Genomic DNA, 23,692 nt, shown 5'->3' on the forward strand with positions numbered 1-23,692 from the left:
AGAAGTGTATGCACAGAGGAGGGTGGAGGACAGGGCTGGAAGGGTGGCGGCCCTTGCAGGGAGCCTGCCCTGGCACTGGGCGCCCTGGGGTCTTTGCTTCCCACAGCTGTGTCTCTGGTGGGTGAATTATTTGTCAGAAGCGATATTGTTTCTGCAGTGGGAACATTTTAAAGCCCTAGAGGACTCATGTGCCATTTTGAGAAATTCAGTGAATGGCCTATAATTTGCTGCAACCTGAGCAGAGAGCCAGGGAGTGCCTGCCACATGGGGCACCTCCACGTGCCAGCTGTGCCACACTCTGTGCCTGGGCCTGTGTCCCACTGTGAGCAGCACCACAGAGACCAGGCTCATCATGCTGCAGGGCTTATGTCAGGAGGACACACCCCACCACTGTCCCTGGTCCTCGGGGGTGCCAAGGCCCTTATCCTGGGCCCATGGCAGCCAGCTTGACCCGAAAGATGTCCCAGGGCTTTGTTTGATGATACAGGTTGTCGCTAATTCATGTGTCACTTCTGGGGAGGTGGTTTTTGTTTGGGAGCTGAAGAAAGCCTGTCTAAAACCCTGAGTAATAAGCCTCTCCCTCCACAGGGGGAAGCTGACATTTGGTCTTTCTCATCTCTGTTTGTGAGGACTTAGGAGAATATTTTAGAGCAGCATATGGTGGGCCTAACCCCCTGCTTAGGAGCCCTGCCTTTAGCCCAGGAGGTGGGGGTCAGATACCCAGGGACACTCAACATGACTCAGCCCCACCAGACCAGGGCCTCTGAGGGCATCAAGTCAGGACAGCTCAGCAGCTGCTGTGCCCTTTTCAGGGTGTGGAGCGTCCGCTACAACCACTCTCATGACCAGCTGGTTCTCACCGGCAGCAGTGACAGCAGAGTCATCCTGTCCAACATGGTGTCCATCTCCTCCGAGCCCTTCGGCCACCTGGTGGATGACGACGATATCAGTGACCCAGAGGAGCACCGTGCAGATGAGAAGTAAGGACCACTGACTGCAGGGCGGCTCTTGTCTGTGCTCACACGCAGTCCTGGGTCCGGGAGCTTCCACGGAAAGTGCGCCTGTGCATGGCTAAGGTACCCCGTCTTCCCAGCAGTGCAGGATGAATTCCAGGGTACCTGGCCCCGAGACAGCTCTGTGGTGGTGTTAGAATGTGCCCCAGGGCATATCTTCCTGTGTTCTTCCCCAGTGCCACCTACAAAACCTAAATGAACTTGATGCTCTCTAGGAGTGAGCGTGGCAGTGATGTGACCTGCTGTTCCTGGGCCTCCGGGTGCTCGCTGTGGAGTCTCGAGCATGGACTGTGTGCTCTCCACCCTCAGCCCGTGTTGGGCTGGAGTCCAGGCACACCTCTGGGGCACAGAGCTAGGTCCTGGTTGGCCCCGGGTGTTGCTCACAGTGGGGAAGTTCTGCGCTCGTATCAGCACTCCGTTGCCCTGTGGCTGGGAGACAGCTAGGGCAGCCCCCTGTCCTAGGGCTCACATCCCTTGTGACTTGTCCCCTAGGGTACTCGTAGCTAGTGACAGCAGGGCTCCCAGTGTGAGCCAAGCATGCTGCTCCTTTATCCAGTCTGTGTAGGTCCCTTTCCACCTGCAACAGCCTCCCTCTCCCTCCAGATCAGTGGAGCAAGGCCTAGCCACCACAGAGGCCCATGCCTCCGACTCCAGAGGAGGAGGTTCTGGAATAAAACCAGTGGCTATGGGCAATGCTGTCTGTCAATCAAATATTAGAAACAGGGCCAGGAAAGGACTTGTGAGCACGTGCCTGATTCCAACCCCTCCTTTGCCATGTGCCATGAGGACTTGGACATGTGGATTTGGCTTCCTCCCAGGCTGTCTGCAGCCATTCACATGTCCTCTCTGTTGGGGAAAGCTGATTGTCCCCTCAGTAGGCCATGTGACCAATGTGTCCTGCCATGTGACCAATTTGTGAGCTACTCACACATGTGACCAGTGTGTGAGCAGCTTCAGGGAGGAAGCACTTGTGGTCAGCAGGTACCCTCCCTCCATCTTGATGCCTTTAAATAAAGGAGAGAGAAGTCCCTGTGGGGGGTTATACTTGGTGTTTGTCACAACAAGTCTGTTGACCATTGGCAAGTCCACTATCTGGGAAGGCCAGAGCTTAGGGATACCCACAGCCTCTCAAAGCCTACTTCCAGAGTGGGGGCTTTGAGGTCCTAGGTTTGTCTCGTTGGGAGATAGTGTTGCTTAGAGACAGACAGGCCCTGGACTAGGGTGTGAGTGGAGGGGACTTCCTGTGGTGGTGGGAAGGAGAGCGCCAAGCACCTGTGCCTGCTGCCGGCCCTCCATGAGCACAAGCCGGAGGCCCCTGCTGCTCATGCCTGCAGGTGCTGACCCCACTGTCATCCTAGCATGAGATTGTGGGGCAGGCCTCTAGGCGGGAGCTGACTCTCCTCCAAGGAGGTGCAGAGGTGGTCTGCTGTTTGGCACGCAACACCCTCTGCTCAGGAACGCTGGCAGGGCCCTCGTGCTGCCTGACCTCTGTGCAGCAGGGAGTAGGGCGGATGCTCCCAGCTCAGTCCCTGGAGATCTGATGCCGCGCTCTCCTCGGTCATGGAGACCACTTCCCCAGCACTGCTCTGAGCCAGGCGACCCTTGCACTGACAGCACCTCGCCCAGGCACCCACAGCACTGAGGACCAGGGGCCTGCTGTGCTGCAGGTGTCCTTGATGCCCACAGGTCACTGACGTCCTCTCCCCACAACCAGTGAGGGACCACACACACGGCTCAGCCAGGCCGTGTGGGCTTCCCGTGGTTCGGGTGAGAGACCAGCTCCCTATGGGATCCCCCCTGTTCTCTGCTGCCCTTGGGCCTGGCTCACAGCTCTTCTCTGTTGGGTTGCAGAAGCAAGGAGCCCCTGCAGGACAACGTCATCGCCACGTACGAGGAGCATGAGGACAGTGTGTACGCTGTGGACTGGTCCTCGGCTGACCCATGGCTGTTTGCCTCCCTGAGCTACGATGGCAGGCTGGTCATCAACAGGGTCCCCAGGGCACTGAAATACCACATACTGCTCTAGTGCCCGGCCCTCTCTGTCCTTCCTCTCACAGTCTCCGACTCTGGCCGCTGTTGGAGTGAGTCCTTTCCAGGCGGCTCTCGCCCTGGGAGCCCAACCTTGCCTTCTCACAGGATCCCTTCTGGAGTGCGGAGGAGCTTCTGCCAGCAGCACCTGTCCTCCGGAGGGTGGCTGTGGTGGCTGGGAGTGTTGGGTGCCAGCTGCGGCCCACTTGCTTTGCTTCCTGCCTTGTGGGTGAGGGGAGACTCTGCACACCTGGTCCTGTCCGCACCCTGCTGAGGGCCATCTTCCCCTGAGACTTCCAGTAAAATAAAGTCAGTGGGGACTCTGCAGGCTGGTTCCTCCTTTCAGGCTCTGCCCTCCTGGCCACATCACACGGGGCTGCTTGTTTCCCGTCCCAACCCAAAGGGGGCAGCACCTTGGGGCTAGGGCCAGCGGGACCCACGTCTCTCTCTGGCCTAGCGCCCTTCGGCCTCTGTGCCGCCTCTGCTCTGCTCACCATTCAGGCTGTGTCCAGCTTGCCTTGTGCTGTGGGGGCCGCAGCTGTGTGTCTTCCCCTGGCAGCCCAGGCCCGGTTCTGTGTGTGGGGCACTCAACCTTCCTCGCACCCTCCCGAGACCCACCTGACAGGTGTCCCAGCATGTGCTGGTGCTTCTCCGTGATCCCCAGTCTCCCTGAAATGAGAGGGGACAGCTGCACAAGCAGACAGGCCCCACTCACCTGTGGGATCTGTGGGTCCAGAGAGGGAGCATTCTGGGCCTCTCTGCAGGAAGCCTAAGTGGGCAGGGGCTGACGGGCAGAATCCGGGCTTGCCGCCCAGCGGGGTTAGAACTCGCTGCTTGGTCACATGCCCTGGCTCCCGTGGGTGCAGACAGTTCACCAAGGTCCCCAGCCCCAGTGCCCACAGTGTTGTCCTCGGGAGGCTCATGCAGACTGTGTCTGAGACATTTTGGGCGGCTGTGCCTGGACTCTGCCACCTCCTCGCCTTACCCTCCGCCATGGGGATGCCCCAGCTTGCGTGTCCCTTCCCACTGGAGGGAGTCCACGTTGCTCCTGGGGCTTGGTGACATGCCGAGGGCTGTCCAGCGCCCGCCTGTAGGTCCCTGTGAGAAAGGATGCATCCCTTCCAGCAGCAGCTATCAGGCTGACCTGAGGGCAGAGCTCGCCATGCCTGCTTTTGTCCACAGTGTTGCTGGCACATTGCAGCCAGCCACGCAGTGCCTGGTGACCAGTGACCACATGTGGACCCGCGTCTACTCTGCCCAAGCCCTTGGAGGTGGACTGCCGGGTCCTGTGGCAAGTGTGTGCCCGACTTTGTGTGATCCCGCCTGCTGACTTCAGGGCAGCACTGTCATTGACCCCCACAGCGAGTGACCCTCCCCTGCCCGTTGCCCCAAATGTGGATACAGCCCAAATGCGAGCAGGTCCATGGGCTCACGGGTCATGGTGAAGTCTGCGTTTGATGTTAAGGTGATGGTTGATTGTGTGCTTAATTACTACTGATTTGGGCCATTCTTTCTATATTTTGGGTAAAAGTACCTTGTCAGCTGTGTGGTTTCAGATAGCTTCTGTTTTTTTTTTTTTTTTAATGCATCCTGTCATTCTGTGTTTTCTACAGAGAAAGGGGTTTGGTTTGGTTTGGTTTGGTTTAGCAGTGGGGATTGAATCCAGGGGCATTCTTCTCCTGAGCTACCTCCCAGCCCTTTTTAATTTTTATTTTGAGACAGAGTCTCACGATGTTTCCCTGTGACCCCCCCCCCCCCAACCTCCAGAGCAAAGGGTTCAGAGCAAAGGTTTCCTCCTGGCAGCGTGTCTGGGAACTGCCTAGTCCAGTGACCAGGTTGTCCTCCAGCGGGCCCTTCTAAAGTTTTCATCTGCTACGTCTGCACCTGTGGCCATCTTCAGTTGGCATTCACAGCAGGTGTGAGGGTTAGGTTGTGGCTCACTCCTCATGTAGATGAGCCCCGCGTCCAGTGTCCTTTGTGAGGAGGGCTCCTCTGTTGACTTGGCTCCTTTGTCAGAAAGGGCCCTGGCTGTGGGCTGTGTCCTGACTGCCTGCCCAGGTTGTCAAGGCATCCGAGAGCAACTCACGGACGATCTCCTCTGTGTGCCGTCTGGGGCTTCTGCACTCCCGCGTTCCCTAGGCTCCCTTCTCGCTCCCCAATCACTCTGGGGCCTTATTCCCCTAGTTGCTGCCCATCCAATGGCCGAACCTGTGACTGGAGCTAGTGCAGGACAGGGAAAGAGGCCACTGGTGTCCCTTTCTGGTTGGTTGGAGGCAGGGTCTGTGTCCTTGTCTGGGGCTCTGAGGCCCCTGTGGCTGCTGCCCCACAGAATTGCTCAGGGCTGGAATGTGGAAATCAGCCTCTCTTCCTGGGACAGCAGAGTCCCACCTGCTGTTGGAGCCAAGGCCCTCATCCTGCCCCCCCCCCCAAAAAAAAAACAACTGCCCGTGCCAGTGTCCAGGTCAGGCCTGCATGGAGCACTGGCCAGGGCTGTCGGGGAATGGAGTAGAATGGAATGTGGGCCTGGTGCTGGCTGAGGTCCTTGAGAGTGTAGACCCCTTCCCAGGGCCTGCTGGGCTGGCCCCTGCAGCCCTTCCCGGGGTCGCAGTTCATGTAGCACTTGGGAGAAAGGCAAGCAGGAGTGCTTGTCCACCTGCAGGACAAGTGCCATGGACCGCACACGTGGGTCACTCGGTTGCTGCGGCAAGGCTCAGTCAGTGCAGCCATGGGGAATGGGGCTGTGGAGATGCTGGTGACATGCCATCGCTAAGACACACAGGTGCTGGGAGGTGGCAGAGACCCTGAGCACAGTCGGCTCCAGGCGCCTATGGGAGGAGTCCTGGGATCACAAGGTGTGAGACAGAGGATCCAGCCTGGCCCAGCGCCTTCGTGAGGAGAACCACTGCGTTAGTGGGGTGGGTGGGGCAGCCCGTGCCTGGGCTGGCTCTGTGAGAGGAGTCCCAGAGGGCCGAGCGGCTGAGGGAAGATGTTTCTGTGGTGTGTGCACAAGTGGGGCACAGCCTTGCGCCCAAGCACCCGGGGAGGGGCCAGGCGAGCCCCAGGGTGAGGACCGCAGAGGAGGTGGGGCTTAGCCCTGTGTGAGGACCCGCTCATGGGATGCCCTGGAAGCCAAGCAGAGTGGAGCTGGACTGGAAAGGGGTCAGCACTTCCGGTGCTGCTGGTGGGTGTCCGATGAGGGTGACGTGGTGTGGGTGTTGTGGTTTGGATATGGGGTGTCCCCCACGGCTCCTGTGGATGCGGGAGTGCTCAGAGGTGAAGTGACTGGCCACGTCAGTCCTCCTAGTTTGGGTGGTCACAGCAGGCAGGTGGGGCATGGCTGGAGGGGTCACTGCAGCTGCCCTGGAAGGGAGCACCCTCCCTCAGCCCCTTGCCCTCCCCTCTCTGCTCCTTGGCTGCCGGGCACAGAGCAGCTTCCCTCCACCACCCCCTTCTGCCATAGTGCTGTGGCTCACCTTGGGCCCAGAGCCGTGGAGTCTGCCCACCATGGAAACGTTTTCACCTCTTGAGTTGTTCCTGTTGGGCATTTTGGTCACAGCAGCACAAACTGACTAATGTAGGGGGCGGGGGCCTGACAAGATGGTAGCACCGAGGTCGGTGAGAGAGCAGGAGGAAGTACACCAGAGGGAGGCGGTGTGTGGCTTCCTCAGGGTCCTGCTGTGAAAGGGGACAGAACCCCCGCAGTCACCACGGGTTCCTTCTCTAACAGGAGCCTTTTGTCTCTAAGAGGGGAAGTAGCTGTGCGTTTGAGCGCTGGCAGGATAGTCTGTGGGGAGGGACTGAAGGGGTCGTGATGTCCCAGGACAGGAAGATGAGGGTAGGGCCCCGGCAACCAGTTCCAGACCCCATGCAGAGGCTTCTTCATGAAGAAGTCTAAATCCTAAGACTGCCGTTGGCCTGAGACCTGCTGCTGTGGGGGCCAGTGGCCACAGGGCGTAAGGGACACTCCTGGGGTGCTGCATGGTCTGCATTTGAAGGAGCTGCACTGCTTTTCCCTGGAGCCCAGAAGCCTGGGGAGTCGGGAGCAGGATGCCCAGTATTAAGCCCTTCACGGAGTGTTGTCACTCAGATGTCACCAAGTGATAGAAGGCAGCCAGTAAGTAGGGACTCGTGGAGGGCAGGCTACAGCTCAACGGGAAGGACTTCTGGACAGCCTGGGCATGAGGAGGAGTGGGCTTCTCCCAGGGCCAGCCTGCTGCTCTTTCCCAAGCCCCTGCTGCCCGAGAGGCAGACTGCGGGAAGGGACACAAAGATGCCAAGCAAGGGTGGGGAGAGAGTGCGGAAAAGGGAAGAAAGGGACCAAGACGACGACATCAAAGGGTGCGGACAGAACCACGACAGACCCTCCGACAAGGGCCCAGGAACGCGCCCTTCCCCACGGAGCCTGCCCAGGCTCCTGCCTTTAGCCAGGTGACCATCTGTATGTACCAGTAGCCCCCCACCTGCCACTCAGGCCTTGAGAGCATGGTTACGTGGGCCCATAACCCTTGACCTTCCTTGCCAGCCTTCAGACACGGGAACCCTGGCTGTGGAAAGGGGAGGTCTCATGGCATCTGGAAGATTCTTAAGGACAGGATGTCGGATGATGCTGCTGGCCTCTGGACTCCCTTGTCTGTGCCCCTGCTCCAGAGCCCACAGGTGGGATGCGTCTCCTCAGGGTCCCTGTCATGGTGGCACCTGGTTGCTCGGTCAGTGGCTGCTGCTCTCCATGCTGTGTGTGGGCCCCTGAAGAGCACCTTTGCTGGGCCTGGCCCCCCTGGGGCAGCACCTCCACTGGGCCTGGACACCACCCCTTCTCGTGCAGCACCTCCGCTGGGCCTGGCCCTCCCCAGGCGCAGCACCTCTTCGAGGCCTAGCTCTCCCGGGTGCAGTACCTCTGCTGGGCAGGGGCGCTTGCAGCTTGTGTGCCCAGGCCACACTTGTCCAGGCAGGGCCTCTATCCAGGTCAGGCTTTCCTCAAACCCATCCCCCCACTCCCTTGGGCCCCTACCTTCTGAAGGCCATGCGTCAGAGAGCCCTCTGCCATCTATCATGCCAGCTGCCCGGCCCCTCACACCCATCCTACACTCTGGACTTAGTTTGGGTCAGTGTCTTTCCTCATTGGCCATGAGAGGCCAGGTCCTTCTTCTGTACACACACAGCACTGACTGGATGCGTGGGACTGACCTACTGGACAATTTCATGCTGGATGCGGTCCCAGCAGGCCTATGCAGCCGTGGTGGCAGACCACAGGGCCAGCCCGCTCCCCCAGGACATAGGTCAAGCAGGACTGCCGCGATCAAGGCAAACGGGATGGTAGCTGCACCCAGGTTCCTGGCCCACAGTTCCTGAATTCCACCACAGCCCGGTGCTTCACTGGTAAACCCTTGCCGTCTCCCCCTCTTAGTGTGGGCAGCTCACGCTTCTGGCAGGGCCTTTCGTGGTGACCAGAGAGCAGCCTCTGGGCACTGTCACAGAAAGTGCTGAGGGTGCTTCCTGGAGCCTTTCTGAAACCGGACGGTCTTGGAGTCTACGCCTTTCTCACCATGGGGATTCTGGACCTGCTACCCGACCTGCTCCCCATGGCCCCCACACCCCTCCTCTAGGCAGGCGCTGCCCTCTGCCACTCCACCTCCCTCAGACTGCCCCTTCCCTCCCTCCGGTCGGCCCTGGGCAGAGCCTGTTCCGCCTTCCGCAGCTGCTGCTGCTGCTTCAGTCGGCGCTGGTCCCCTCGGCATGAGGGGCCTGGACACCCTGGAGTCTGTCATCCGGGTTCCCGTGGGGCCCGTCATGGTGAGTTGCAGTCGGTTCTAGACCTTCATGGAGCTCTCTAGGGAGCTGTCAGGACAGCAGGATGACACTTCGCCTGTCCAGTGACTGCACAGGACACAGGAGCCAGGTGGCTGTCATACCAGCTGAGCAACTGGCCTGGTGCCCTTGCTTTCCCTGTGCCACCAGATGACCCCAGCACCCACTTCCTGGGTGATCTGGGGATTCACTGACACAAGGGCACACTTAGGCCCATGCCTGACAGGTAGGCCCTGCCTGGGGCTGGTCTGCGTCCCCAGACTCCAGTATGGTGTTGGAGGAGGGCTCTGGCAGGTGCGGAGGGACAGGTGAGGTCATGAGGTGGATTCCTGATGGGCCAGTGCCTTTCCAGGAAGCCAGTGGAGCCCACCCAGCACACACCAGGGGAGACCACGTGAGCTGAGGGGAGGAGGCAGCACCCAAGCCCCCCGAGGCAGTGACGGTTCTGGAACGCAAATGTCCACCTCAGGACGCTTGAGTCAAATGTATGAAATATGATATGTCAAGAGCTTTGTAATGTTTTGAACAAAACAATAAAAAAGAAAGAAAGAAAGAAAAACCAGAAATCACATGAGGGAGGTAGGAAAAGGCTCCCTGGCAGCCAGAGCCAGGAAGGAGAGGGGGGGTCAGGACAAAGACAAGGTACCACTTGGATTCTTGGTCCCCCAAAAGGAGCTGAGGGCAGAGTGAGCTCTGAGTGGGGTCAAGCCAGGGGGTGGGAGGGCGAAGCCCCCTCCCACCTCGGTCCAGGCTCCTGCTCCTCCTCTGCTGCAAGCAGAGGCAACCTCCCAGCTCCTCGGTGCCTTCTCAGGAGCTGCCACCCCCTAGGGAGCGGGACAGTGGTGTTGGGCTCCTGCGGTGACCACCGGGCCCCAGCCCACATGCTTGGGTCAGCAGAGCTTGAGCAGGACGCCCACTTTGCTCACAGGCTAAGCACTACTTTCTCAGCTCACTGGACCCCATCTCTCCAGCCCTGTGCCTTCGCCTCCCGCCTCCAGTGCTAATTAGCAGGCTCCAGACACCACGTACTACAGCCTGCTGTGCGACCTGAGCAAGTCCACCCCACGTGTTCACTGAGCTGCTGCTGTGTGCTGACACCATCCCCTATGGGGATGAAGGACGGGTCAGCAAGTGTGTCTCCTGCCCCCAGCCTGGCGTGAGTCTGATGACTCTTCTTTCTGTGTGTCTCAGCCTCCTGTCCCCAACCAGAGGGCCAGGCAGGGGATGTCAGTGCTGGTTTCCAGTGTGTGGACATGGCTAGTCCAGGGGAGGGGCTGGAGCAGCGCAGCTCCCTGCATCCAGAGAGCAGCTGAGAGCTGTATCCCAGCTAAACCCCAGTGCCACCCAGGCTGAGGCAGCTGCTCTGAGGAATCCGGGAGGGGGACTGGAGAGCAGGGGAGGCGGGTGGTGCAGGGAGAGGCAGTGCAGTGGGGGCAGCAGAGAAGGAGGTGGAGGAGAGGTGGGGGGTGGCTCCCTCCTAGGCTTCCTGAGCTTCATAGACTTGATACCAGCCTTTGAGTTTGACAGAAGGTGACCATCTCCACCATTTTTACAAGGAAGCCTTCCTGATGATTGGCGCTGGCTGTTGGCAAGCAGTTGCAGGGCATTCGAGGACACTCTTGCCTCCGAGGCAGCTGGGGCAGGTGCATCCCAGTCCAACAGCAGGGAGGAGAAGCTGATCAGGGGCGGCCTCCCAAGGCCTTGGGGCACATATGGCTCTTCCTAGTCCTCCCCGCATCCGGCTTTGGGTTCTCCCAAAGCACTGATGCCCGCAGTGACCTCAGGGGCACAATCATCTTCTTGCTTCCATCTCTTCCCCTAGGGGACGAGGTTTCTCCCTAACTCAGGGGCCAAGTCTCAGCTCCAGCCATGGGTTGACACAGGTTTTGAAGAGCATCACGTCCTAGCCTGATGCCCCCCAGCCCCTTCCCTGGGGTGGGCCACGCAGTGAGCACCGCTCCTCCACTATCTGTGAGCACGTCATCACCGCACAAGCACAGGCTGACCTCTAGTCCCCATGCTGGACGGCCCACCCCAAACACTGCCCTGTCCAGAGCTCGGGCAGGTCCACCTGGTGCCCGTGGATCTCCCTCCCCAGGCCGAGAAAGGTAGAGGGCAACAGTACCCCAGCATTCCTAGAATCCCATGGGATGTGCGGGGCAGAGCTCCAGGGCAGAGCAGGAGTGGGAGCCAGGGCCACTGGGGGGCTGCCGGGTTCCTGTGGGACATGGGCTGCTCTGAGAGCAGGGATGGGAGGGGCCAGCAGGGGTGCAGCCCAAGGGGCAGCAGGAGCAAGGCCGGGTAGGAGCTTCAGGTGGGGCTGGCCAGGCCTGTGCTGGGGCCACACCATGGGAGAGGAGGTGGGCAGCCCCCTTTTTAGGCCACTGTGCCCCCGCAGAGGGAGTTGGAGAGCAAGGCTCCCAGGGCAGTACCCCAAGGCACAGGCTGCTTCAAGGGTCTGTTTTCTCCCACAGTTGGCCAAATGTTAAAGATGGCAGAATTTCGCCCTTATGGGGTCAAATGAAACAGAAAAATGAGCCCAGAGCACCCCTGACCCTCGAGGCCTGTCCCAAGGCCTTGTGCTTACCTGGTGCACCCCCTGCTCACCTGGTGCCCTCAGTGGCCTTGCCGCAGGCTGGGGGATGCCTAGCATGGGTGCCGTTGGAGGCAGAACCCCAGTCGGGATCCTGCCTGGGCCCGGCTTGGCCTAACCACAGGGTGAGCCACACCCCTGCTGGCGGCTGGGTCCAGGAAGAAGGTGGCTGATCTGAGGCAGCATATCTCCTGTGCCACGCTGACCTCTGTTCTGCCTGCTTCGGGCAGCCCTCAGGGTTGACTGGACGCCTGCCTTCTGCGTGAGAACACACTACCGGGAGTGGCCATTTGTGATCATGCTGCCCTGAGACCATCAGTACCTTTCTGGGCTGCACAGTTCCACAGAGGAGGAGCAGCTTGGGGGACCACAGCCATCGGTGGCTGCATGTTCCCTCTCCCCTCAGCACTAAGGCAGCTGTGTGGACAGAGTCAGCTGGGGCTTGCCGTCTGGGTCATGGGTAATGAGGCAGCAGGGCCATGAGCAGGACAGTCCTGGGGCAGGAGCCCCACCCAGTGTGGACAGACAAGTGCAGTCTCCTAGCACCACCAGCTGACCTGGGGGCCCTAGAGATGAAGGGCAGGCCCATCTGTGTACCTCATGGCAGGAGGTGTCCATGGCCTGCCCAGGGGAATGCAGGTGTGCATCGAGGTGCAGCTGCCCCGTGGAGGGGTGATTCACCCCATCTTGGCTCACAGTGGGCTAGCCAGGAGGCAGCTGCAACAGCGAGTCGGGGCTCAGAGAGGACCCAGGGAGACCCCGCCCTTTTGGTGTGTGGGGACTGGAGCACCCTGAGTTCAAGGTCTGCCCAGGAAGTGCAGACCTCTGGGGGAGAGGGGAGTGGAGAGTAGGGGCCTGAGCAAGACCAGCTCCTAAACTTCCGTTTCCCGGAAGGATCGTCTGACCCAGTTGCCTGTAAAGTGTGGAGCAGAGTTGAGTGGACACGTGGACAGCCAAGGCCTGCCCCTCAGCAAGCCTGGTGTGCCTTGGAGGGAGGCCTGAGGACCCCAGGTCCACACTTCGCCTGGGACATGAACGCCTCCCACAGGTGTTTGCTGGGAGCAAAGGATAGGATACATGATTGTGCCCGTCTTGGGCACATGCAGGGCCAAGACACACCCTGGCCCAGAAAATTCCTGCTCCTGGGTGAGGCCCTCAGCAGCTGCACGAGGAGCCGTGGATGAAGAAATCTGAGGACCCCAACCTTCCAACCTTGCACAAAGTCCACAGGGCTGCAGGGGAGCCTGCCAAGTGCCACCAAAGCCGCTGGCAGATCAGCCCGGCCTGGCCAAGGACCTGTCTGTTTCAGGCTTCCTCCATGGAGAAGGTGGTGCGAGGTCACCAAGCAGGGCGGGCCAGAAGGATTGCAGCTCTCTCTGGATTAGCCAGAGGAGGCGGGGTCCTGAGTCCCTCCCTGGCCACCTGTCGCAGATTAGCTCTGCCAGGCCGACCCCATGCCACTGCATGTGGGACGTGTGCTGGGAGGCCTGTTGCCACGCAGGGTTGAGGCCAGGCCCAGCCTGTCAGTCTGTTCTTCCTGCACACACCTGGCAGAGCTTTGGTGAGAGCTTCCAGAGCCTGCTGAGGAATGGCCTCAGGGGCCCAAGACGCGGCTTTCACCACCATGTGCTCAGCCCCAGGTTGCGAGGGCCCTGCAAGGTCGGCTTGGGCCCTGGGCCCTGCGGGCTTGGGGCAGCACCTCCCTGGGCCTCTGTGTGCAGCGCAAACAGCCCTACAATGTGTGGATGGTGTCGTGCCAGGGTGGTACCTGCCGCACCCTGCAGGACGCAGAGGCTCCGGTGTGCTGGTGTGGCACTGGGGACTGCTCTGATGCTCAAGTCAGAAAATAACCAAGGTGCTTTTGAGGTTTCTGGCAATCAGCAATTGTTAAAAGTGTTCCAGGCCAATTACATGGAGAGCAAAAGTCATGAGCCAGAGGACTGGGGAAATCACCATCACGTCCAACTCGTCTCTACTGGGGGCATGTGGTTGGAGTCACTGCAAGAAGGGCCAGCAGAGGGACACTGGAAAGTGGAGGGTGGGGGTGGTGACCTCTACATGCAGCTGTGCCTGATCAAGTTGGTTTGAAGTGGGTGCTGCCTGGGCTCTGACATCTGGGACAAGGCCCCAGGTCAGTGGTGCTCGCTTGACAACGAGTCATAGAGACAACAAGGTAGCAGATGTGTTCTGGTCACTTAGGGCTCAGAGTGAACCACCCCAACCTGAGGGGTAAAAGCCACCAGCTGATCTCGCTCATGAGCTGTCCCAAGCAGGGAGCAGCTCACTGTGGCCACCCCCAGCTGGACACCTTGGATCCCATGCTGCCCCTGCCCTGCCAGTGGGTGCTCCAGGAAACCTGTCCTCTGGAAGGAGGAAGCCGCACTAGGACAGGCCCACCTTGCCAAGGGCAAGTCAGGAGGCCCAGGGAGTGGCCCGTGAGCTCAGTGGGTAGGGATGCCTGCTCCTGGGCGGGAATCGGGGCCTGCTTTACGCATGAGTGTCCCAGTGTCACTGCTTGGTCTCACTCTACATCAGTAGTCTTTGTTTTCTAAAGCATTTGGAGTTACAGAAAACTTAAACAGCAAGGAGACTGTTCCCATGCACCGGCCCTCACCCCTAGATTTCCGTTGTTTCCATCTCCTGCCTGGTCACTATGGGCATGGCACCCCCAGCTGAGGGTAAGGTTGTTGGGTCCAGGAGTCAACCTCAGTGGGCTGCTATTAACTAAGGATTATGGGCTTGCTGTTGGTGTTGTGCCCCAGTGGGGTTGGACAGATGTGTGCTGCTTGGAGACAGGGTGACAGCTGCACTGCCCCGAGTCCCTGTGTTCCGCCTGCTCATCCCTCTCTTCCCTGAGCCCTGGGGACCAGAGAGCTTCCTCCTGTCTGCAGAGTTGGCCTTTCTCAGTGTGGAGGAGTTGACATTCCACAGGAGGCCACCTTTCAACTGGCCTTTCATGTGGGATGAGCCTTTAGTGTCCCCTGTGGCTCCTCAGCATGGAGCTCATTTCTCCTGAGGGCTGCAGAGTGCCCATTGCATGGTGCCCAGAGTTTGCTCGTCCGCTCCCCTGAGGAAGGAGGCTGCGGCTGCCTCACGCCTGGGTGTCTGGAGCACGGCTGCTCTGCACAGGGTGCCTTCTATCCCTGCGGTCTGGCTGGAGAGACCTGGTAACTTAGGATCCGTAGACCCTTGATGCTGGCCGGATCCGCCTCCAGCTCTCGGGTTTCGTGAACTCATGCAGGAGCCTGCCCCAGTCCACACTGAGCCCCAGACTGGCTGTCCATTTGCCAGTGGACTTTGCCTTCCTGAGCCTATAGCACCTGCCTGTTGTACACACACTCTCCACATCCAAGTGCGTTCTCCGGGCCCTATCTGCAGTGTGCTGCCCTGTCTGTAGTGCCCTCCTCAGTGGCTGGGGAGGAGCTGGGTTATGGCTGCTTCTGTCCCCCTTGGCCCACATCCAGAGGAGACTGAGTCCTTCTGCTCAGCCTCTTCATGGCCCTTGGCCCCTGCCCTCCTCTGTGTGCCTCTGCTGCACCCACCCTACTCTGTCCATCTTGCCTGCTCAGAGAACTTTGCCTGAGCTCATGCACCCTGGGAACTGGGCAAGTTCTGGTCACTATGGGCATGGCACCCCCAGCTGGGTTCTGCATGGGTAGTAGATAGGCTCTGAGGCCAGCCTTCAGATGGGGTGGCTGAGGGACTGTTCAAAACCCGGGGGTGCAGAGGGGTAGGCCTTGTGATGACCAGTGCATCTGGTGTTGCTAAAGGTCAGTGGCTGACTCTGCTGCCAGCCAGCCAGGGAAGCTGAGATTGTTCACAGCACTCCTGGCCTCACTGCGAAGGCCATATTCCCTGGGACGCCTCAGCACTGCCTCTCCCCGAGGGCCCTCCCTGCATAGCCGGGGCCTCGTGGCCAGTTTAAAGCCTCCATGAGCACTTAAGAAAACCAGGCCCCTCCGAGCAGCAGTGTAGGTGGTCAGAGGGGCCTGACTTTTGTAAGTGCTCATGGTCCTCAGAGCGTTTACAGATCTGACCCAATGGACAGAAATCTCCTGGGTGCTAGGAAGTGTGGCTTGGAAAGCAGAGGAACTGGGTTAGAAAGCCACGTGTCTGCCTTCCTGGCCTGCCAGTGGGAGAGGAGGGGGAGGAACCCGGCTGGAGTGTGGCCCTGAGGGAGGCCCAGCAGCAGGACAAGGACTGGCTTCCTTTCCCATCCAGGCCACCAAGATGCTGAAAGTTCACTGCTTTCTCCTATGGGCAGGAGACAGGGCTCCGGGGAGAGCGGTCAGCTGCAGAAGTGCCCAGGGACCTTGAGATCCAGGCACCAGGGCTTTGCATCCCGGCCCTGTGTGGGTCTCTGAGGCAGGATTTGGTGTCTGGGAGGGGTGGGCAGTCGGGGCCAGGGGTCGGGCTGAGCCTTGACAGGGTTGGGTTCAGCGGGGCCCATGTTTTCTCCTGTCTTGCATCGTCTGTGAACTGAGAGCAGCTTTAGGTTTACAGAAACACTGTGCAGAAAGAACTGAGTTCCCATCCTTCTCCAGCTCCCTCGGGTCAGCACCCTGCACAGTATGCTCCCTCGTCCAAGCTGGTGACCAGGACTAATGGTGGCTGTCAACCCAAGCCTGGGTTCCCATTAGGGTTTTTATGGTTTGGAGGTGAGGTGTCCCCAAAACCTCGTGTGAGACTATGCAAGAAGGTTCAGTGGAGAAGTGATTGGGCTGTAAGAGCCTTTACCCAGTCAGTGAGCGAGCCCCCCCCCCCAGGGATTAACAGTGCTGGCTGGAGTGGTGGGCGTGGCTGAGGAGGGCACTGGGCGTGGCTCGGGGTTTAGACCTGTAGCTGACAAGCGGAGACATCTGCTTCCTGAGCACCTTGTGAGCTGCTTCCCTCGGCCACACTGCTCAGCCTCACCTGGAGCTCACCTGGAGCCCCGAGGGATGGAGCTGCTGCTGTGGGCTGCCAGCAGACCTCTGAAACCGCGAGCCCTCAAATAAACTTTTCCCCTAGAACTGTTCTGGTCAGATCTTTAGTCACAGCAGCGAAAAGCTGACTAAACCAGGGTTCATTCTCAGTGGGTGCCTTCTCCAGGCCTTGACAGATGATCTATAAAGCCTTGCGACTGCCGTTACAGTGTCCTGCGGAAAGCTCCACTGATCTGTCCCCTGCTTGAGCACAGCAGCAGCCCCTCTGGTTACAGAGGCCCTGCAGTGTCGCCTCTGGGCTTCCTACTTCCTGCAGTATCAGAACCTCTTCAGTGCCACCCTGATATCCATCACACTGCCGATGACCTCAGTATCCCCCCAGTGTGGGCACTGGGTGGACATTGGGGTAGATCCTGGGTGGCTGGGCGTTCTGTGTCAGAGGAAGAGGAGGCATCAGAGGATCACAGCCTAGGATCTCTAGGGGCCGGACACCAAAGCAGCCCTGGCAGCCTAGTTCTCCCCACCTGAGGGTCATCCCCTCAGCCCTGGCCTTGGGCTGAGCAAAACAGGAAGGCGAGGCACTGTTCTCTGGGGGCAGTTGGGACTTTGAGCTCACATTTCTCTGGCATCGCTGCTTCGTCTGCCACAGCTAATGAATCCCCAGCTGGGCCCCAAGCCAGTGCCCCGCAGTAGGACGACTATTGTAATGAGCCACGGCTGGCTGCTGCTGGCACCTCCCTCCGGCTGGCCCCGGAGCCATCGTTAGCTTCCAGGGATGGGTGGCCACAGAACCCGAGATGCCCCTTAGGTCTCTTCTCTGGGATGCCGCCTTCCTCATTAGGGGTGGCGGGGGGCGGTGGATCTCTGCAGAGGGACTCAGCAGCAGGATCCCCGACCTCAGCCTCCTGCTGGGGCTCGCTCGCAGCTCCTGGGTGCACAAGGAAAGGTGGGCACTGGGCACCAGGGAGGCCTGTGCAGGCCTGTGCTCCAAGAGGCTGCTTACGGCTAGGGTGGGCGGTGTGTCCCCATGGTCTACCTGGCCACCCAGCCACTTGCTGGGGGCTTCCGTTTTGCTGTTTTTCCTCCTAAAGCACGGATAAGAAACAGGCATTTACCATCATCTCCCAGCAGCAGAACCCAAACCTGAGTGAAGAGCTCTTAAGAGTTTTTCCTGCTCAGTGGCTGGTTTATCTTAAACTGTCCAAGTTGATAGCCCAATCCACTTTTTGATGTAGCTATGATGGTTTTAGGAGATTTAGACATGATTTTTTATACTGTGAAGAAGAAAAATAGAACTGAATATATAATAATGATGGACCCCTCGACTTTTGTGTCTAAAATTGCTTCTAGGCATGAGTGATTGCATCGTAATTCATGCCCTGTTGTGTCTTAGTGCTTAACAAGCATATGGAAAATAGTTGTGCTGGAATCACCTCCGTGCTGCCGTTGTGTGCCGGCCCTGTCCTGGAGCCTAGAGATAGCAGAGCCGGAGCCCTGGCTGAAGCCATCTCAGCACCCCAGGAGGGCTACTCCTGGCCTGCAGCACCAGAGGCCGGAAGAACGCCCTGTAGGCATCGACTTCTCCCTGTGACAGAAGGGGTCTTGTGTGGAGAGGCAGCGTGGGCCCCTGTCTCTTTCGGGGTCTCAGCCCTCGGTGGACATTGGCAGATGTCCCGGGCATGTCTGAGGTTTCAGTGCATCTCAGGTGTGAGCGGCCGTTGGCTTGTTGGTGTTGGCTGACAGCTTCCATGGGGCAGGCTCCCCAGGGTACTGTCAGAATGTTGACCCGATGTTCTTCTTTTACTGTGGTGTTGGGCCCAGGGCTTGTATTCTCTAGATCATGGACACCTGCAGAGAGAGGCCCAGGGTACGCACCTTGGATGTCGCATCAGAAGCACACGCTAGGCCAGGGCATGGGGACAGACCTGCGGTGACCACCGTGTGTGTTCAGTAAGTCTGCGCTCTGTGTCAGTAACGAGGCTGGACAGGTTTACTAGTCTGACTCTATTCCAAGCCATTAGTGGAGAAGTCTCAAGCAGCTCGCAGCAGGAGCCGGGGCCTGTGTCTGGGGGATGATGCTCATGTGTCCTACGGTGCCTTGTGAACGCTGAGCCCACCAGCCCCCAGCCCATCAACACAGCGAGGCCAGTTTACCACGGAAGAGAGTGGGACTCAGAGAGTCGAAGATGGCACATCTCAGAGCAGCACCCAGTGGCCACACACAGTCATAAGTGGCCAGTCCTGTCCCTCTGCCACTCTCTACTCAGGTGATGTGAATTGGGTCCCTGCTGCTGTCTGTGCCAAGCCAGGAAGCCAATCTGTGACCTCCGAGACTCTTCCAGCCCTACTGGTTCCAGGGCCTCTCCCCAGAGCAGAAGAAGTGTGTCACGGCACAATGCTGCATCTTTGACCCGGCCATGGTCCGTGGGCCGGGTCAGGTGGGCCTGGCAGCTGGACGGCCAGAACTGGGTGTGGTGGATACACTCTGCCAGCAGGGACAACCTCCTGTGCTCCTCCCTCACCCGTAGAGGGAAAAAAACGTGCTCTTGTCGCGGAGGCAAAGGTCACTGGGTGGATGCTCAGGGAGCCTCTGGTGCAGGACACTCAGGACGTGTTGGCACCCTTCCCGTTTCCCAAAGCCCTCGTGTGAGCACGAGGTGTCGGCCTTCTCCTGGGAGGTGCTGTCCTGAGTGCTCCTGGGCACACAGAGTGGACTCAGCCTGCTGCCCAGGAAGGTGAGCTGCCTGCAAGCATCCCCTGGCATCTCCTCAAGGTGTGGGCAGACCCTGACCCAACAGGACAGGCTCCACGACACCCACCAGGTGGCGTTGGCACCAGTCAGAGCAGTGCCGTGGCCCCTGAAAAGCCAGCCTTTCGTTGCCTCTGTGGCTTGTCCTGTCCTCATCAGGCAGGATGACACAGTGACACTCAGGCCTGGGGCTATTGTCAGCACTCAGCGGTGTTCTGACAGGTGGTACTCTGCTGGCCTGCAGGGTCCAGCACCCCAAGAGCACCTCATGTGGAGGATGTGGTAACCTGGGGGCAAAGGAGGACCAATCGCTGTGGAGTGAACAGTGAAGTGACAAACTTGGTGGTCCCCAGGCACAGAGCCCAGGGGCTTGGCAGGCATCTGACTGCTTGGTGGCCCATATGGCCTGACCCGCAGCAGGGAGTTCTACTGCCAATGTCCTGCCTGCCATGCCGCAGCATCTTGACACATCACTGAAAGCCACAGTCCTCCCATCTGTGAAGTGGGTGAATGGAGCTAAATGACCCTGGCACAGTACTTAACCCACAGTGGAAGGTCCTCTTTGCCGGCGGCTACAAACCCCACAGAAGAGTTGACTGATGCCTGGCCCCAGGGGTCCTGCCCTCACCTCCAGGTACGTCTGATGAGGCTGCTGCTGGCTCAGCTCCCGACACACCTGAGGCCCAGGGCAGCTGGGCCGTTGGGCGGTGGACTGGTAACTAACGCACCAAGCTCTAGGCCAGAAGGTCGGGGGTGGGCTGCACAGTGGGGGAAGTGCCAGCAAGATGGGAGTGCTGCAGAGGCCGCCCACCCCTCTGGCCTCCTCCTGCTCACACCCAGCTGTCCTCACATGTGGGCCAAGGAACCTGTTCTCAAGAAAGGACCACTCTTTAGCTGGCATCAGGAAGCTGAAGCAGAATCCCTTGAGCCCAGAGCTTGAGGCCAGCCTGGGCAACACAGCAAGCTGGCTGTCTTGAAAAGAAAAGAAAAGAAAGGGTCTCTGTTGGCTGCTCATCCCAGTCCAAGGACAAGGCCTCTGCTCCTGTGAGAGCCTCAGCCCTGGGGAGCCTCGGCAGCAGCATGTGGTGGGGAGCGGCCTGGGCACTGGTGCTGGGCCATCACCATCCCTGGAAAACATGGAACCACGGCTTCCCTAGTTGTGGCAAGCAGTGACTCCAGCAGGGACCGGGGACTCCAGCCACCAGGTGAGGCACTGAGGTGCTGGCTCAGTTGAAGGGGTGTCCTGGGTTGACGGGCCACAGGTGCCATCTGCATGGCTCTGCCACCTGAGAGCTTGCTCATCGAGACTTCAGGACGTGTCTGTGACTTCAGGGGATGAACATAGCAGCCACTTGCTGGCCCCTGGCCTGCACCTGGGAAAGAATGTGAACATACTCTTCTTGAACGCTCTGCGCACTCCTGCAGGCAGGGACCACTCTTCTCCTTCTGTGTTTGGAACCTGAAGGTGTTGCAGGGTCGTAGGCATGCCAGGGCCCCATGTGTGGGGGTTGCCGCCCCCCAGGCTGAGCTGTCTACTGCAGCCTCACTCCACATAATAGACGGAACCCACTGACTAGGAGGCTCAGAGCAAGGGTAGGGTGGCCTGGATGTCAGGCACCCTCGTGGAAGGAGAGGAGAGCTGAAGTTCAAGACACCAAAAACTGAGTGGGGGAAGTTCACGGAGACAGGTTTAGCCGGATAAGAAAGTAGTGCTGTGGTCCTGAGAGCCATGTGGTGGAGAGGAGCACACGGAGTTGGGTGGCTGGACAGCATGCTGGGTGGTGGCCCTGTTGGTCCTGGGGTGGGTGCCTGTGGGTGTGAGCAGACAGCTCCAGGAGGTTGAGGCCTGAAGGCTGCGCGCTGCCTCCCTTCCCCTCCCAGGTGTGGTTCCTCCTGATTCAGGCTGTCCCTGGACCTCTTCGCCTTGCCCAGCCCGTCTGTGCTGCCTGCAGCCTGGCCCACTCTCCTGGGAAGCATCCCCTGTTGTCCCTGAGTTGTGGCCACATGCCCAGCCTTCTCATGTCCCAGGTGTGGAGGCCCAGGGAGGAGACAGTAGGAGTTAGCTGCAGGAACACAGGAGGGGTGTGTCGGAGCTCCCCCTGTGATCCCAGTGAGCTGGATCTCATGGGCCTGTGAGATCCAGCCCACATGGATGTGCCTGACCTCATTTTCCTCCTTAAAAGAAAATTGTGGTGCTTGGATTAAAACTCAGGTCCTGGAGTAAGCTCAACAAGCACTCTACCCTATCCTCCCAAGTACATTTCAGATTTGGACTTTTTCATTTTTAACGTATTTAATTGAAAGCTATTATCTCATTTCTGGGCTGATATTCAGGGGTTAGAGGCCAAAACATGGAGAGAAATTTGATCCATGCCCATCTTTGAATTCTCTATTTCTAGCACAGTGCCTGGGCCGTCGAACTCTAATAAATATCATTATTGAGTGAAAAAATGAGCAGATTTAGTTCTGGAAGTGGCCCATATCTTATACAAAAGGACAAAACACTTAAAGGAAGGTTGTTGTTATGGTTTGGATGTGAGGTGTCCCCCGAAAGCTTACAAGTGAGACGATGCAGGAAGGTTTGGAGGAAAAATGATTGGGTCATAGCTTTAGCCTAATCAGTGAATTGATCCCCGATGGGATTAAGTGAAGAGGTGGGGTGTGGCTTTGGTGTACATATTGTATCTGGCAAGTGGAGACCACTCTCTCTGCTTCCTGTTCACCATGTGAGCTGCATCCCTTGCCCCACACTCCACCATGATGTTCTCTCTCATTCGAGCCCTATATGACCCCTATGACCTAGGACCTCTGAACCCGTGAGCCCTCAAATAAACCTTGCCTCCTCTACAATTGTGCTGGTCAGTTCTTTAGTCACAGCAGTGAAAAAACTAAAACAGTTGTCCAACTTGGAGTGGCTGCACGTAAACTCTTTTTCAAGCTCCATCGGCCCCAGGTGTTCCGAGCAGAGTGAGATCTGCTGCACGGCCCCTGCCAGTAGAATTTCGGCTATTCATCCAGCAAGCACATACTGGACTCCTAGCACTGCGCTGGGCACTAGGGACCAAAGCACATAAAACATGTCCCCAGGTTTCAGGTTACTCCATCCGTGTCAGCAAAGGGCCTCTGGGTACCGAATCTGAGCCCAGGAGTCTGTGTCCCAGCAGTAATGTCCTCGGGGAACCTGGGAGAGGAGGCTGGAGATGGAGCCTGGGCGCTGATCCTTCAAGCCCTGTCCCCAGCCCACTGCCACAAAAGCCACGGCCCTGATGTCAGGAAGGTTTGTCGTGAAGTGCCCTAACTAGTGTAATAGAGACAGCAGCCCCAACTGCTCCACAAAAGCCTCGCAGGATGGAGGACCTCCCAGGCAGCCCACCCTCCAAAGCAGCCCAGACCCCTCTCAAGGAAAACCGTGAAGACGTGAAGGGCTGGCACTCCCGGGGCATCTGCTGCAAACAGCACTGTGTCTTCCTGACAGTCGAGCCAGGCTCCCCAGCCTGCCAAGGGGAATAAATCTTGTGTGACCTTCATGCATTCATGTACTGAGAACGGTTAATGTGTGTTCCCTTTGAAATATGCAAGGTGTTGGGTGTGATTAAACTGAAGAAAGATTAAGGTAGCTGCTCCGTTACTTAAGCTTTGCTCCTGGGTAAACTTATTAAGGGAGGGATTTAAAGTCCTTAAAAATCCAGCAGGGCCAAGACCAAGCTGTGGTTCCAGCTGACGTGTTGCAGGTCAGGGTGGAATCATCACTGCACCTTACAGCTGCCTCGTGTCCTGACAGGGATGGAGACTGGCCAGTTTCAGAGACATGTCCCGAGCCTCCTGGGGGCTCACGAGGGGGCCGCGAATGGGCTGGGGGAACGGCTGCCTCCAGGTGCTGCAGAGCAGTTTCCCGTCATGCCCTGTCCACATCCCCTCCTCCCGACTGTTGCTGTCAGTCGGTCCGAGCATCAGTCGGTCAGAGCAGTCGACCAACTGTCCTAGGGATGCCATTCTGCCCTCCCTGCTACCCCATTTGCCACTTTGCCAACTCCTCACTGTTAAGGGTTCCTTCCTGAAACCAAGGATACGGTGCTCTCTGGCAAGTCCCATCAGAGCCCCTCCAAGGGGCGGTCTCAAAGGAGAGGAGAACTGGGTCAGGAGACAGCAGAACTTTGTGTGTGTGTTGGGTGGGGGGTGTCAGAATCATCCATTGCTCTGTGCATGATCTCCCTGTTTCCTTATTACAATTTGGAGGTAGCCCCTGCTCTGCCTCCTAGTGGGCAGTGTGGAGGAGCGCGCTGGGGTGTGGAGGGGCCTGCAGAGCTGGGCTGTGGAGGCCACAGGCGCTGCCTGCTCTCCTGTCTCTGGACCTCAGGGTCTTTGTCAAGTGGAGGTGAGAGCAGCTGGTCACACAGGGTCCTCAGGCTCAGTGCTGCCAGCCAGGGCGGAGCCTCGGGAGCGCTGCTGTGGGGCCCTGAGTGGAGCTGCTGTGGGCTGCGCACGGTGCTCACACCGGAGCCCTTGGTGCAGCGGGGGCATAGCCACTGGTGCCCGTGATGCCCAGGCTGTAACTGCCTGGAGCTGGCTGCCGATCTCC

The 23,692-nt window shown here is 58.8% G+C and overlaps 2 protein-coding genes across 5 annotated transcripts in view; both read left to right on the plus strand.

Annotated features, from left to right (window-relative positions):
* EIPR1 (EARP complex and GARP complex interacting protein 1) overlaps nt 1–3,366 on the plus strand; it is a 118,066-nt gene extending 114,700 nt beyond the window's left edge. For all 4 annotated transcript variants that reach the window (XM_081264934.1, XM_081264933.1, XM_081264935.1 and 1 more), the window contains 2 exons: nt 813–980; nt 2,865–3,366. In XM_081264934.1, the coding sequence (XP_081121060.1) occupies nt 813–980; nt 2,865–3,039 (343 nt within the window). In that variant the 3' untranslated portion in view covers nt 3,040–3,366. The remainder of the gene's footprint in view (nt 1–812; nt 981–2,864) is intronic.
* ADI1 (acireductone dioxygenase 1) overlaps nt 1–18,642 on the plus strand; it is a 214,875-nt gene extending 196,233 nt beyond the window's left edge. Inside the window, exon 5 of the transcript XR_014018626.1 lies at nt 18,632–18,642. The gene's annotated coding sequence lies outside the window, so the exon portion shown is untranslated. The remainder of the gene's footprint in view (nt 1–18,631) is intronic.
* The last annotated feature ends 5,050 nt before the right edge of the window (nt 18,643–23,692 follow it).

The sequence above is a fragment of the Spermophilus citellus genome (genome assembly GCF_964194105.1).
Source record: "Spermophilus citellus genome assembly, chromosome: 13".
Lineage (NCBI taxonomy): Eukaryota > Metazoa > Chordata > Mammalia > Rodentia > Sciuridae > Spermophilus > Spermophilus citellus.